The sequence below is a fragment of the Pipistrellus kuhlii genome, unplaced genomic scaffold (assembly GCF_014108245.1).
Source record: "Pipistrellus kuhlii isolate mPipKuh1 unplaced genomic scaffold, mPipKuh1.p scaffold_m20_p_6, whole genome shotgun sequence".
NCBI classification, from domain to species: Eukaryota; Metazoa; Chordata; class Mammalia; order Chiroptera; family Vespertilionidae; genus Pipistrellus; species Pipistrellus kuhlii.
In genome coordinates, this window is record NW_023425562.1 from 60,795,759 (window position 1) to 60,810,090 (window position 14,332).

Below are 14,332 nucleotides of genomic sequence, written 5' to 3' on the forward strand. Positions count from 1 at the left end.
AAAAACCTGCCTGAAGCACAGCCACTACTATCTGAGAGGTCTGAGGTGGACTAGGTGGCACAGTAATACAATTCTTGTTCTTAAAGGCCCTGACATTTGGGGGTCTGTTAACACAGCCTACAATAGCCTGATACAGTTATCAACCTTGAGTTCACATGTTCTAAGAAAGAACCCCAGTTACTGTGGCATATGTTCCAAAGAGCCTTCAAGACTGGGGTAAAGCAGGGAGTTGCATTGTAACTCCGTGCCATTGGCTTCAAAAGCTACAGGTTTTGCTCCCACCAAGGATGTGCAGACCAGCTTCATGTGGCCGAGGGAGTGGTTTGAGGGAGACCAAGGAGGTGAGAGCAGTGAGATTCTATGGACAATACAAGGGGCTGGGACAAGGAGCCCTTTGGCGGCCCCTCCTTGGTTCTGTGCGCCTTCCAGAGCAGCTAAAGGCACGAGGTGTGGGCTTCACCCAGTCAGGGAGAAGGGGATAAAGAGGAAAAATAAACAGACTGAATGGGAGATGGACACAGAAGAGAAAATTTTTAACACAGTAATATTTTTCACTGCCTAGGCAAATAACTCTTGTGAAAACAGTTACATGAAAGCAATAGATGGTCTTGTTTTCACTTAGCACTCTCATAGGTTTTGAGACAAATGGAAATTTACATAAAATGAAAACACACAGGATCAAGGATTATGTACAATTCTGTGATTAAGGTGCTTTGCAATTCAGGCAATGTTCTGCTAGAAACCCCTATGGTTCCAGCTGCTGCAGATACTACAATATTTGAGGAGGCAAAGAGTAAACACATGGATGAAGAGAAAAATAATTCCGTACAGGAGGCTAAATAATCAAGACTATTACAAGGAATATAAATAATAAATTTATAATGTATTTCAGTACAAATAAGCATTTTCATTATAAAAACTGCATTTGCACAAAGAAGCTATTTAGTAACAAGTACAATTACACTATATTGGAAACAACTCAAAGCTGTATGTCTCACACAGACTAGTACAATGTCACAGTTCACAAGAAACTTTACTGAGAATAAGCCTTCACCTGAAGGCCAAGTCCTGGTCTGAAGCTGTCACAGCCTTTCCACTGAACCTCCTGGTTCAGGAAAGCTGTGCACAAGCTGTTGGAGATTCATCAGACTTGATGACTCCATCTTGGTTTTGCAAGACAAACTGTAATCTCAGGAGAACCAAAATGTAGGACTGAGGTAAAAATATACTAAACAAAGAACTTTTCTGTTGGCACAAAGGATGTGAATACTTTCCAAAATGTTGTTATATTTAACAGAATGGGTCTACCACATATTTATAACACTGGCAGAGATAAAGGGCAGACAGAGATAAAGGGCAGACAGATATTGATACATTAGCAAAAGCACTAATCTCCTTTCTCTCTCTCACTTCATGCCAATTTAAGTGCTGAAATCTCAGGTGTACCCAAGCTTGTCTACCTTTTATTGACTCTTTAATGTTTCCCATTTTTCACTCTTGATTCAGTAATACAGTACTTGCCCTGAAAGACATTTTTATTATCTACTTCTAAGTTACAGGATGCAGGCTCTGCAGGCTTCCCATATATCCAAATCATGTAGCAACTCCAGAACTATCAATGAGTTTGGGCCATAAATAAATAAAAACGTGGCTTTCTCCAGTGTCAAAAGCCAACCTGGTCAATGCCTGTTTGCTACCTCAATATAAGATCGCTAAGCAGGTTGGGTAGTGCAACAGACCTAGCAAGATATGTAATAAAGGAAACTAAGAAAAAGGTAGGTAGAAGGTGCCTCATTGATGAAAAAGCACCTGCTTCAACTACTCAGTTACTTTTAATTCACCTAATTTTGATTTATACAAAATACTATTGTATAAGTAAATAAGTGATATTACAATATAGGACAGCAAGGTTAATGTTTACTTTCTAAATGAAAATCATGTTTCCATGCACTTGGCTCCTGGAATAAATATAATATCCTTAAAATCCTATTGAAATGTTAATTTCAAATTATTTTAGTTTGACTTTTTTCCTTTAGTTTTACATTCAGTCATACTGAAAACAACCTAAAGGCCTCAGGTGGAATGAAAAAAAAAAAGAAAAGAAAAGAAAAGCAGGAAAAAAATGATTCTTATAGCCAGACTTTTAAACTTCTAATGAATTTTCTTCCCCAAGATGCTTCTCTTTGCTCATTCCATTTTTTTTAAAGTATTGCTGAGAAAGAAAAAAAAAATATATATATACATACACACACACACACACACACACACACACACACACCACTATTTGGGGTACAACTGGAAATTGGTCTTACATTTCTTAAAAGTTAAAGTAGATTTCTTCATTCCCTCCCCTTTATCAAATATTCAACTTTAAAAATAAATGATTGTATTACAAAGGAGGGGAGCTTATACCTGGTACAGAAAAGCCAAACTGAATCCTTTCTTAGTCTGTAGCTCTGAACTTGAGCTTAATGATCTTTGAAAACTCAATTCAGCTGATTATAAGAGAAAGAAATCCAGAGCCAGGAGGGCAGGCCCAGCTCAGCAATGATGCAGAAAAGCTTTCCAGGATCAGGGAGATGAAGCCGCAACCATCAGATCAACAGCACTCTGGGATAAGATGTGTCAGAGACCTGCCCTAAGGAAGGAAAGAAGATGAGCAAATTCAAGATTTTCCTAACCCCTCAGTTATCTGGTAGCCTCTAACTTGAGGTCGTGTTGCTGTCTGAAGAGAAAATTATTGGTGACTCTTGTTTTGAGGGGTGGAGAGGGTTGTCAAGCCATTTTATGAGGGTCTTTGGGAAAGGGTTGAAGGGCTGGGAGGACAATGAGATCCGATGTCCTTGGTCTGGTCAGGATCTCCCAGCTTCACAGCCGCCAAAAGCTGGTGACTTATTTTTTTGGGTAATCCTCACCTGAGAATATTTTTCTATTGATTTTTAGAGAAAGTCGGGAGGGGAAAAGACAGAGAAACACATCCATGTGAGAGACACATCCATTGGCTGCCTCCCACAAGAGCCCTGTCTAGGAAGCCTACAACCGAGGTACAGGCCCTTGACCAAAATTGAACCTGTGACCCTTCAGTCTGTGGGCTGACAGTCTATCCACTGAGCCAAACCGGCTAGGGCAAAAATCTGGTGACTCTCATGCTGCAGGATGAGGCTGTCAGGTAACTGAATTGGAAAGATGAAAAATAACCATCTCTAAAAATTAGATTCTGGCAGAATAAAAACCCCCTTTGTGTGAGTTTGCAACAGGCTCATTCAAGCACAGAAAGAGAGCAAGTTTCAGAACCGCTCCCTCCCGCCCGTGATCCCGTGTTCAAAGTTAATGGAAGAAAAGGGTTATCTAAACAGCCAGATAAGAGTACACTGCATATTTCTTTTTTAAAATGACAGAAACTTTTAAATTTCATAAGCCTGCACTACTTATTATTCTGTCTCGACTCAAGGGGTGTAGAATCAACTTTAGTCATCTTTCATAAGCTTGGAATCTAATTTTATGAATTTACTCTAAAACATAAATCAGAGGTAAGACAGAAGTAGATGGATGGATTTTTTTAAAAAGAAACTGGGCCTCCTGGGTACTTTTAGTAGATTGAGCACTGAGAGATTTACAGGGATAAAATTCTTTACAAGATTAAGAAAGAAGGAAATGAAACCAAATCTTTCATTTCCAGATACTCACTTTCATTAATTCCTTCACCAAAAGCACATCACAGAAGGAGAACCAGAAATATTATTATTAAAGTGGTTCAAGGCCAGGGAACCCCTTGAGATGAAAACAAAACAACACAGTATTCAAGTTTTCTTCACAAGACTACCTTGTACTGGCAAGACTTAGGAGACTTCCAGGTTGGGAAAGAATATTGCTGAGGGGACTTTTGGGGGGGGGGGAATTACTACATTTTGAAAGAAAGAAAAAATGTCTCCTGTAAAATCCCTACTGCTTTTTGAATCCCCAAAGGTTACAATGCTGCATTTGAGCTGAAGTTTTTGATTACCTAACCCCTTAAATCCTCTAAACGCACCTGATGTCAGCCCGGCTGCTATCTGGCCCTCTCACTAGGAAGCAATGTGAAGTGTGGGGAGCCTGCAGGCCCTGGCAGGAGAGCTGGAAATGGGACAGGTAAGAAATAAGACATAACAATGGAGATTTAGAGTCAAAACAAGTGCCAAGCTCTTTTCTACAATAATCCAGGGCCCTCTCCATTTCTCTAAAAAAGGGGCCCAGTACTACGGTGCCTGGTGTTTGTTATAGTTTGACAAAAGTAACTTAACACGAGAAGCAAGACTCCCGCTACACACGAGGTTGCTCAGCTGCTTTGCTTTCACTTTATGGGGCCTGCGGCCCTGTCAATGAACAGTCCTCATGAGGGCTGGGCATCCCTACCTCTGGTCAAAACTCTCTCGCCCAAAGTAGATGTACGTGTGCCCATCCCCAACCCCCAAGCATATCCTAAGACCACACATCCTGATTGTCATGCGTGAATGATACTCATTAATACACGTTGGGCTTAATGCCGAGACTACATGACTAAGATGGTTTTTTAAGAGAAGCTTGCTCAAGAAACAATGAGGATTTTGGTTTAGACTGCCGACACAGGGAAGCCGCACACTCCTTTCTCCTATGTTCTTGGATACAGTCTGTGAGCCTAAGGTCCCTTATCAGCATGCTGACTTTTGCGCTGCCTCAATGTGTCTTCCGTGTCAGATGGACGAGGCTGCCCAGGGGCATGTTCCTCAGGCTCAGTGGGTCCTCTGTCCTCCAGGGGCTCCCTCAGGGGCCCCTGGTCCTGGGTATCAGTCGTCTCCTCATCCGCACCAGCAGCCAGGTTGTCCTCCTCCTCGTCTTCCTCTGGTTCGTCCTCATCACCAAAGTCTTCTTTCTCTTCCTCGTCGTCTACAAGGCTGTCCTTGTTTTCTTCTTCATTTGAGTCATCTTTTTCATCCTCTGCATCCAGCAACTGTTCAGCCCTATGAGCCTCCTCTGACTTCCGACTCTGCTCTGTGGAGGGAAGAGAGGGGAACGGTCTCTGAATAAACAAGGATCAATCAGCAATCAATAACTATGTTTGGCTGTGAAATAAAGAAAGGGGCACATAACAGTTTTCTCCACCTTGAAGCTATTATTACCCAGGACAGATCTCTGGTTGGCGTCTTAGCCCAGCCCAGGAAGGCAAAGGTTCCCTCAGGCTTTGTATTTTGTACCTTGTAGAATCTGGCTCAGTGGCCCACTCACTAGCCATGGTAACTTATTCACCATATGACAAGCTGAGCCAATCAGAGTGTGTTAAATACATTTTCTTTTGCCCCAAATTGCTTTAAATTGGCTTTCTGTTACTTCTAAAAATTCTAAGGAATTTAATATACCTTCTAACTATTGTCATGTGCGGCATTACAACGTTTCAATCAAGGACATACTGCATATACCACAGCAGTGGTACCCTAAGAATATAATGGGACTAAAAAATTCCTATTGTAGTCGTCCTGTAGCAGAGCAAGGTAATTCTCGTGTGCCGGTGGAGATGCTGGGATAAATGCCTGCTCTGCCGCCAGCTGTAGAAAGTAAGACTGTACCATCTGTGTGTGTGCATGTGCACTCTGTGATGTTGCAGAAAAGACCAAATCACACCTAATGATGCATTTCTCATAGCATATCCATCTCATAGCACAGGACTTTATCTATGGAAGTCCCAAAGCATTGAAAACTTCAAAAATTAAAAAGAAATATAGCTTATTTAAACTCCAACATAAAATTCAACAAAGTCTCATAAAAGTCTTTATGCAAAGTTTCAAAAATAGAATTTAAAATATGCATATCCAGGCTATTTGATCTCAGAAACACAGTGAAATAGTACAAAGATTTGGGAAAACTTATTTTTGTAATTAAAATAATTTTAATTGATTTCAGAGAGAAGAAGGGAGAGGGAGATACAGAAATATCAAGGATGAAAGAGAATCATCAGTTGGCTGCCTCCTGCACACCCCTTTCTGGGTAGTTAGCCTGCAACCCAGGCATGTGCCCTGACCATTGGGAATGGAACCATGACTTCCTGGTTCATAGATAGACGCTCACCAATGAACAACACCGGCCAGGCAGGAAGACTTCTTTCAAAGCACTTAGAATAGTTACAGGCACACAATAAAGTCCTAATAAATGTGAATCACCACCCCCTCTCCCTTTTCATTCCAGTTTGAATGAAGAAAAGGGTGTCAATTGATTAATGAAGGGCATACACTTAAAGGGAAAAATAAATTGCCAAGATGAAAAATTCCTTAATTTAAGAGAGAAAAGATAATTTTGTTCAATTCTACATAGAGAACGTATTTTAAGGAATTTAGTGGTGGTGGTTTGGTAACCTAGCAAATCAAGGGGAAACCCACAACCTATCTGAGCAGGAAAGGGCACAACACAGAATTCCAAAAACACTTTTATTAACATGAGTTTATCACACTTACCGGAATGTTCAGATTCATGCCTTGGAAATGGCAAATAGAAACAATCTGATATTAATACCAAAACCTGGAGGGGGAAAATGTTATTTTATAGTGAGTAGGTAGGACATGAATTTCAAAAAAATCTTAAAATTAAGCCTTGTTTCTAAAAGTCCTCAAAACAGAAAAGGGTATATGTAAGAATTTCCTATTTATTTAAATGTGATACAGTATAGGGAAATGCTAATATTTGAGAACAGGGGTCACAAAGGCAAATGCCTAAGAGAGCCCACTAAAAATAGATGAATCAAGTGGGTATAAGAAAATAGACACTATCAGCCAAGTCTAAACTGGCCTTTAAAAAAACTTTCTTCTGGAAAAACCGAACTGGTCTGTACATGGGCTTCCCTTCACCATAAACAGTAATAATATTTCCTACACCAGTATCTTAAAGGTATCCTAAAATTTTAAAGAACTCAAAGTCATGGTCCTTTTGATTCAATTTTATAAATGTCAAATGAGTATCCCACATTTTGTTAAGAATTATTACCACCTATATTTTCATTTATTAATTTAATCAATATTTGGTTCGTTAACATCTGGGGCAAGATTCAAAAAGAGAAAAAATGGCAGTTTAATTATAAATCAATATACAATAGAACAATTGAGCTTCATAAGAAAAATGAACAAAGCACTTTGATAGATACTTAAGAGATACAGAGATTACAACTATTGGGAAGGATCAAGAATGCTGCATTTGAAGAAGGCACTTCTAAGGCCCTGGGCATAGTTGGGAAGAGCTGGGTGGCAGCAGAGGTCTAGCTCCTTTGAGCTACACCAAATTGAGTCATGGGGGCGCTTAGGTCCAGAGAAAGCTCTGAATGCCAGTCTGAAGAGACCCACCTTCTTATAAAGGAATAACATCCTATGTCACTTAATCGATTGAACAGTATTAAATCAATTCCCTTCTTTCTTTGGGTCAAGCCTCTAATAACCTTCCTTCACTGATTATTTAAATCTGTTTCCAAATGAACTTAGGACAGAGGCACATCTGACATGACTTCTTGGGTGTAAAAGTCAACCTCAAAGATAAAACTCTACAACTTCATACTGAGAAGACTTTCCATGGTCTTGCATTAGGCTCACATTCAACCTACATTCTCCATAGCTCTACCTAAGTCTTCAGGGATCTCATATTATTCCTAAGAACCTCATGCTCCTGTGGCTGCAGAATATACTACCAGAAAAATCTAGGACAAGAGGGTAGATGGGAGAAGTACATTTACATCAAAGGTCAAATTTATATCCAGAATCAAATCCGTTTAGGCCAGAGCATTAGGGGCACCTTAAGAGCAGTATGATTAGGGCAGCAGAATGGAACACACCTAGGACCTAATGAATGATATATCTAAGTTCTACCCCCGCCCGTGAGTTAACATTTTAGTCAAATCTTTTTATATACATTTTTAGTAATCTTCACTTATTCCTATCATAAAGTAGTTAGGAGCTATGTGGTTCATACATATTGTAAGGGCTTTTAAGAATTTATTTTAATTAGCTTAAAGCTTAATCAAATTGATCAAATGTATGTAAAGAGAAAAATTAAATTATATCGAAGAATAAAGCATGCCCCAATACTTATAGTTGTCTATATAGATAAATAAATTTGATAATCCAACTCTAACTTAAAACATCTAGGGAGAAAATGCACAGATACCTACTAGATATGTAAGCACTAGCTGTGCTTTGCATCTGATTTTTTTTTTCCTCACAATATTGACTGTGTTGTTTTTTTTGTTTTTTTTTTATCAACATTATCTTATAAAATCGGAAAGAAGAGAGTGTATGTGTAAGCAGCTGGCCGGGATTAGAGGTTTAATTGGAGGATGTGAACAAGAAAAAAAATCTCATTCACTGGAGGAACAAATCCACAGCGTTGGCTTTATCACCACAGAGTTCTAACCAAGTAGGCAATGTGTGAAATCACCGCTGATGGGGTTGTCTTGCAAACTATCAATTCAAGTATGGTCTCAACTTTTCCTTTTATCACTGCTTATATTTTGGGCAGCACACATCTTCAGAAAATATAAAGGATATAATTAAAAGATATTGATTTAATGAATTTTTCATTATTTCTCAAATTAGCATTGTAAGCAGTATCAAACAAGTAAATGCTATTTAACTGCTTAGATTACACACAAAATAATGTTTGTTTATGTATTGTTTTTTTCTATTGGCTGCTTTGCAGTTTTGCATAAAACCTATTAAGCTTTAAGGACAGGAAAAAAGATTGGCATTATCTCTTACCAGACCCATAAGAAGGCCAAAAATCAAGGTGGCTATGACGAAAATGACATAAGAACACCAAGCAGGCATTCCAAGGGTCACTGTGAAATAGTTGTGAAGATGCTGTAATCAAAAGAAAAATTATTTATAATTAGGACAAAAAATGTTTAAATCTATCTTTCCAGCTATAATTCAAGTCTGCAAACTGTTTCCACATAGAGGAGCTCCCACAAAGATCATTCAGTGGTTTATGCATATGCTATTCCTTAGAACAAGTCAAGCTTTACAATATCAGGAATCTGAGAGTATGCTCAAGTTATATCTGGTAAGAGTTATTGTTCTTTGTGGTTCATGATCTGATAGAACTCTGGTAGAATTGTTTTTCTAGTCCCTTCTTCTACAATGATAGATTTTTTGGTCACTCTCTGCTAATAATAATATATACCTCAATATTTACTTGTAATATGGAATCCATAAAAAATAAACTTGTTGGGCCTTGACCAATTGTTAAGTAGAACTAAATACTTAGAAAACATTCATTTTAAATGCATCCATACTTCCTCCTTCTAGTCAGACTCTCATTTCTCTACCTCTACCCATCCTTAGCAACATTTCTAAATCACCATAAAATCTAAAATGTAATATTAGACAGAAGGTGTTTTCAGTTCATTTATTATGAGGAAATGAGTAGAGGCTTTGAGTAGAGAGTGCACATCCTTTATTTTTACTATTCCCCAGAACTCTGTTTGATACCAAATAGTAAAAAGAGAGAGAGCAAGAGAGAGAGTGAGAAAACGATACAATCTGAGTGGAAATTATTTCCATGCTAAAATCACACAGCAGTTACAGAAATGAACTGGTAGTTTGAAATCAATGCCTACTTAGATGGGGACTTGCAGGAGCCATGCTTCCTCATGAAGATTTAGTGATTATAGGTTTCAGGCCATTACAGCTTCAAGAACAGCCATTCACAATGTACTGGGCACACAGTAAAATGTCTCCAAGCTAAATGTCATCAGCAGGCAGAGATAACAAGTGAATGACTTGCCTAGAACAACTAGAAACGAGTCCAAGTTTCCATTTTAATGCAGTATTTCTCAAAATCTACATTACTCAGCTATGTTTCTCAGCTTATAAATGTCAACACAATTACATAATATTTACTTTGGCTTAAATCTGAATGATCAATAAACAAAAAAGTTTGTTCAATTAATCTAGAATAATCTGAGATCTCTTCCATCCAATCTCTTATCCAGCTGAAGAGACAGATATAAAGACTCAGCAAGTACTTTAAACACTGATCCTTATAAAAAATATTTGTTAATTTAAATATACTGGCAAATCTTTAAACTATTCATAGCAAATGCAAATAATCTGAATTTGTAACACTGTCATCTATAACTCTGTTGTATACACTGGTCTTTATTCTATCTTCAGCCAAGGCAATTGTTTATTGAGAATAATCCAGCATTCTGGAACCCAGCAGGCAAAAGAAGTATTGGGATTTCAAATGTTGTTTTAGTCAAATCCTTTTCAATGGAAGTTCTAAATACTACACAGGTTCCTACTTTAAAAATTCTCTGTATTTAACATAGTTAATGCTTTGGTTGATGACTCAGTGAGGTGATCAGGATTAATCCCTGAAATGTGCCAAAGCATTAGAAGATAGAGAAAGCCAGTCTGCCTTTGAGCTGACCTATGGACGTAGTATTCAGGAACTTGCTCTATAAAAAATATCTGCCCATTTGCCTTACTCATGTGGTTGGAATGAGTAATGTGCAGTTATAAATCCTTCTAGACAGCATCATATGCCCTTTCTGCAAAATAAATGATTAAAGTAACCCTCAGAACCTTTCTATTTTCTAGAATGCAATAAATCATCTGCCTTTGTGTCACTGCATTCTGAGTCACACATTTCTTAGCACATTCAAAATACCTGCTTATTTTAATAAGCTCCACTTCAGTGTTCTTCTACCTGATGATACTTTGGAGGATTTATGTGAGCTTCTTAGAGAAATCCTGACAGAGCACTGGTAGAACGTGGTCTTATAGGTGATTACTACTAAAGTCTCATTAATCAAGTTTTGTTTTCACAGCTGCAGACATAAACCTTTATCTGTTTATCTGACACCATAATGGTTTTAGACCACCTGAGTGTTAAGGTACTTGATTCTAGTTACTTGAAGTTTTTATATATAGACTAGAGCCCCAGTGCACAAATTCATGCACCAGTGGGGTCCCTTAGCCTGGCCTGCAGGATTGGACCAAAACTGGCTCTCCAATGTCCCCTGAGGGGTCCCAGATTGTGAGAGGATGCAGGCTAGGCTGAGGGACCCCACTGGTTCATGATCAGGGCTGGAGGGACATAGGAAAGCTCCAGGGCATGTCTGGCGCATCTCGCCCAGTCCCAATAGGCCAGACCCCAACAGCAAGCTAACCTACTAGTTGGAACATCTGCCACCTAGTGGTCAGTGCATGTCATAGCGAGTGGTCAAACAGTTGACTGTTTGCCCCCTGGTGGTGAGTGCACATCATAGTGAGCAGTTAAGCACCCTTGGCATATCATCAGCACATTATGCTTTGATTGGTTGAACAGCCGACTAGGTGAATGGGCACTTAGCATATTAGGCTTTTATCATACAGGACGTTTCCAGAGAATTAGTGATTAAAATTTATCAAATTCAGGTTCAAATTTCTGTGTTTCTGTTTCTATAACTGCCTGACAATGACAGTTTTCACCTGAGGAAAATACTGATGATTCTTGTGTGTGTTCATACTAGGAAGCATTCTACTGTTTCCTTAAAATAGTTTTGTTGCCTGAGGGGCCTGACATCTTATTATTGATGACTGATTTAGAGCCAATTTTGGGTTACATACAGTTTTGAGTAAGAAGACTGAATGAAGATACCATTAGAAGTAAAATATATAAAAACATTCCAACCAGTGGCCAGATGAATTTAAGCAATGGAGCCAGGACAACACATTCACAGATCAGAGCAGAGCCCTCCTTTCCCAAGGAGGCCAGCACTCCCTCTGGGACCTGAAGTACTGCAGCTGACATCAAATGCTGCCCTCAACATATCTCGATGTGCATGAGAAACAGAGAGTTTTCTTGAGCTCCTTGAATATTAAGTTCTAAAAATGACACTGTGATCTACACAAAGCTTAGAAAGACAAATATAGGAACTCACTTTGAGGACTTAGAATACTTTAAGACTATATATAATTCCAGAGCAATTGTGCTAAATCTGGCAGGATTTAGCTCACTCTACACATAAAGGGGAGCACAAGGTTTTGTGACACATTCAAAATTACATAATTGCCCAAAGTTTTAACTAAATAATAGTTTGAATTCACTGAAATGACAGTGAAATGACACAATCACATATAGCAAGAGTGTCAAAACTTTTTCCTGAAGGGGCAGAGAGCAAATATTTTAGGCTTGTGGTCTTATTAAGCCACATGGGTCTCTTTCACAGCTACTCAACTTTCCCACTGTAGAGTGAAAGCACCAGGTAATGAATGAACATGGCTATGTTTCAAAAACAGGTGGCTAGCCCACACGCTATAGTTTGCTGATTGCTGGCATACAAATTCACTTTTGGGCTTACTCTTCGATCTACACGAGATTATGACAATGGGAATCTAAAATGAAGTAAAACCACATAAGCCTGATTCACCTTTACTAAAGAGATTCAACTCTGATCTAAGAAAGTATGACTTTGACACAACTGTGTCATTGTTCAATTTATGCCTTTCTACACAAAGACACAGTTCCATTGGGGATCCTTGTGACAGTAATTGTATTGCTTAATAAGAAAAGTGAAATTATAAAAGTATTTACAATGTTTATTTTCCTATGATTTAAAAATTATATTCTTACTCTTTAAAAACCCTCTGAAAAGATAATCACAAAGGGTATATTTAAAATTACTTACCCATATCTTGCCAGAGATGCTAAAAAGGCCAGCCATTCCAGACATCCTAAAAAACAGAGAGAAGGAGAACCATTGGTGATGCATACTATGAAAAAAACAAAAACTTAGGTCTCAAGGATCTGCCCTTCCATTCTCTGCAATATATTGTCTTCTCTCCTGGATTTACTTGTGTTCGTAGCTTCAGCTCCACAGCCACCATTTCAGTCACTGCTGTAAATACATTCAAATCCCCTAGCCCCTTCTCCCTTCACTGTACACACCTGGCAAAACCCCAACTGTGGGCAGCTGCCTGTCTCTGGGGAAAATCAGCTGGCTGTTCTCCCTCCAGTCACAAACCTGTTTGTGCCTCAGTACTGCACTTTCAGACTCTACACGACAGGGCAGCTCCTGTGCTTTTCCCTTTCTTCATGCATTTCCACCCTCCTCTCCCTGGGCACTCTCAGCTCACACACACTCCTCACATGTCACTGCGAAACCAGAAGCCATATGTGATCTCTCTTATCTTCTCACCACCCAATCTGAGCCTGGCATTCCCCTGCATGCACCTTCTCTTGTTTCCACAGAGAGAGTCAGTCTGCCCTCCCACAGTCTAATTCCTCCTCGTGGGCCTTGCATCCCATCCCTTTGGCTGAGTAATGTCTTGGCTCTTTTTGTCAGCCCCTCTGCCTGCATTAGCAATTTCTTCCTTTCTGCTGGGTCATTCTCATCTGCCTGAAAACATGCTCTACCCTCTCCATCTTTTATAAAGAGCATCCTTGGACTCTCCAGCTTCTCTTTTCCAAGGAGTAGTCCACACTTGCTGTTTCTTCTTCCTTACTGTACCTTTAACCCATTCAAATCTGCTCCTGCCCTCACTACTGCAGTATCACTAGTTGTGAAAGCCACAATGACCCTGCAATTGCTTCATTCAACGTCCATGTCTCAGACTTGATCTTCTTTCAAGTCTTGGTAACACAGGACACAGTTCCTACTCTACACTCTTGAGCACCAATTTACTTGGCTTCCAGGAAACAACATACCCCTGCTTGTCCTCCTGACTCACTGGCACTCATTTTTAGTTTCTTGACTCCTTTTGCTGAGCCCTTCTCGATCAAACTTCTTAATTGTGGGTGTCTTGTGGCTAGGTCCCAATCACTCTTCTCTGATCGCCTCCCTCCCAAGCAAGGCTTTAAATACCATCAGTATGTTTTGTATTTGTGCCCCTGAATTCTCCAAGGACCCATCTCCATACATTCAACTTGACAGCTCTACAAAGAAACCTGCATCTCAAACTTTAACACAGTTAACACTGAACTCTTGCTTTTCTCTTGCTCAAACCAATAAGATTCAAACCAGAAACCCAAGAGATTTTTTGTGAATCTTCCCTCTCCTTCACCTTCGCCGTCTACCTGCAAAGTATTTTAAATCTACCCATTCTCTCCATCCCACTGCTGCCACCCTGCTAAACCCTAGCACCATCCTTAGGCTAGACAGGGCAACAGCCTCCTAGCTGTCTGACTTCATCCATTCTTGCCCTCCCCAGTCTCTTCTCTGAAGAGCCACCTTGTCATTGCATGCACTGATAGCATCCAGGTTCCTCAATGCGGTCAAAGGCCTGCATGAGCTGGCTTCTGCCTGCCCCCCTTTCTCAACTTATGTATATATAACTACTCTCCCCACCAGTCCCCGTCT

General features: G+C 39.5%; 1 protein-coding gene across 3 annotated transcripts in view; it reads right to left on the bottom strand.

Moving 5' to 3' along the window:
• Window positions 1-616: 616 nt before the first annotated feature.
• TMX4 (thioredoxin related transmembrane protein 4) overlaps window positions 617-14,332 on the bottom strand; it is a 30,086-nt gene continuing 16,370 nt past the window's right edge. Inside the window, exons 5-9 of one of the 3 annotated variants that reach the window (XM_045574905.1) lie at window positions 12,662-12,707; window positions 8,745-8,846; window positions 6,462-6,525; window positions 4,825-5,007; window positions 617-3,771 (exon numbers count right to left, since the gene is read on the bottom strand). In XM_045574905.1, the coding sequence (XP_045430861.1) occupies window positions 3,755-3,771; window positions 4,825-5,007; window positions 6,462-6,525; window positions 8,745-8,846; window positions 12,662-12,707 (412 nt within the window). In that variant the 3' untranslated portion in view covers window positions 617-3,754. Of the gene's footprint in view, window positions 5,008-6,461; window positions 6,526-8,744; window positions 8,847-12,661; window positions 12,708-14,332 lie in introns of all 3 variants that reach the window. The other 2 variants (XM_036418134.2, XM_036418135.2) reach the window with 2 other exon arrangements.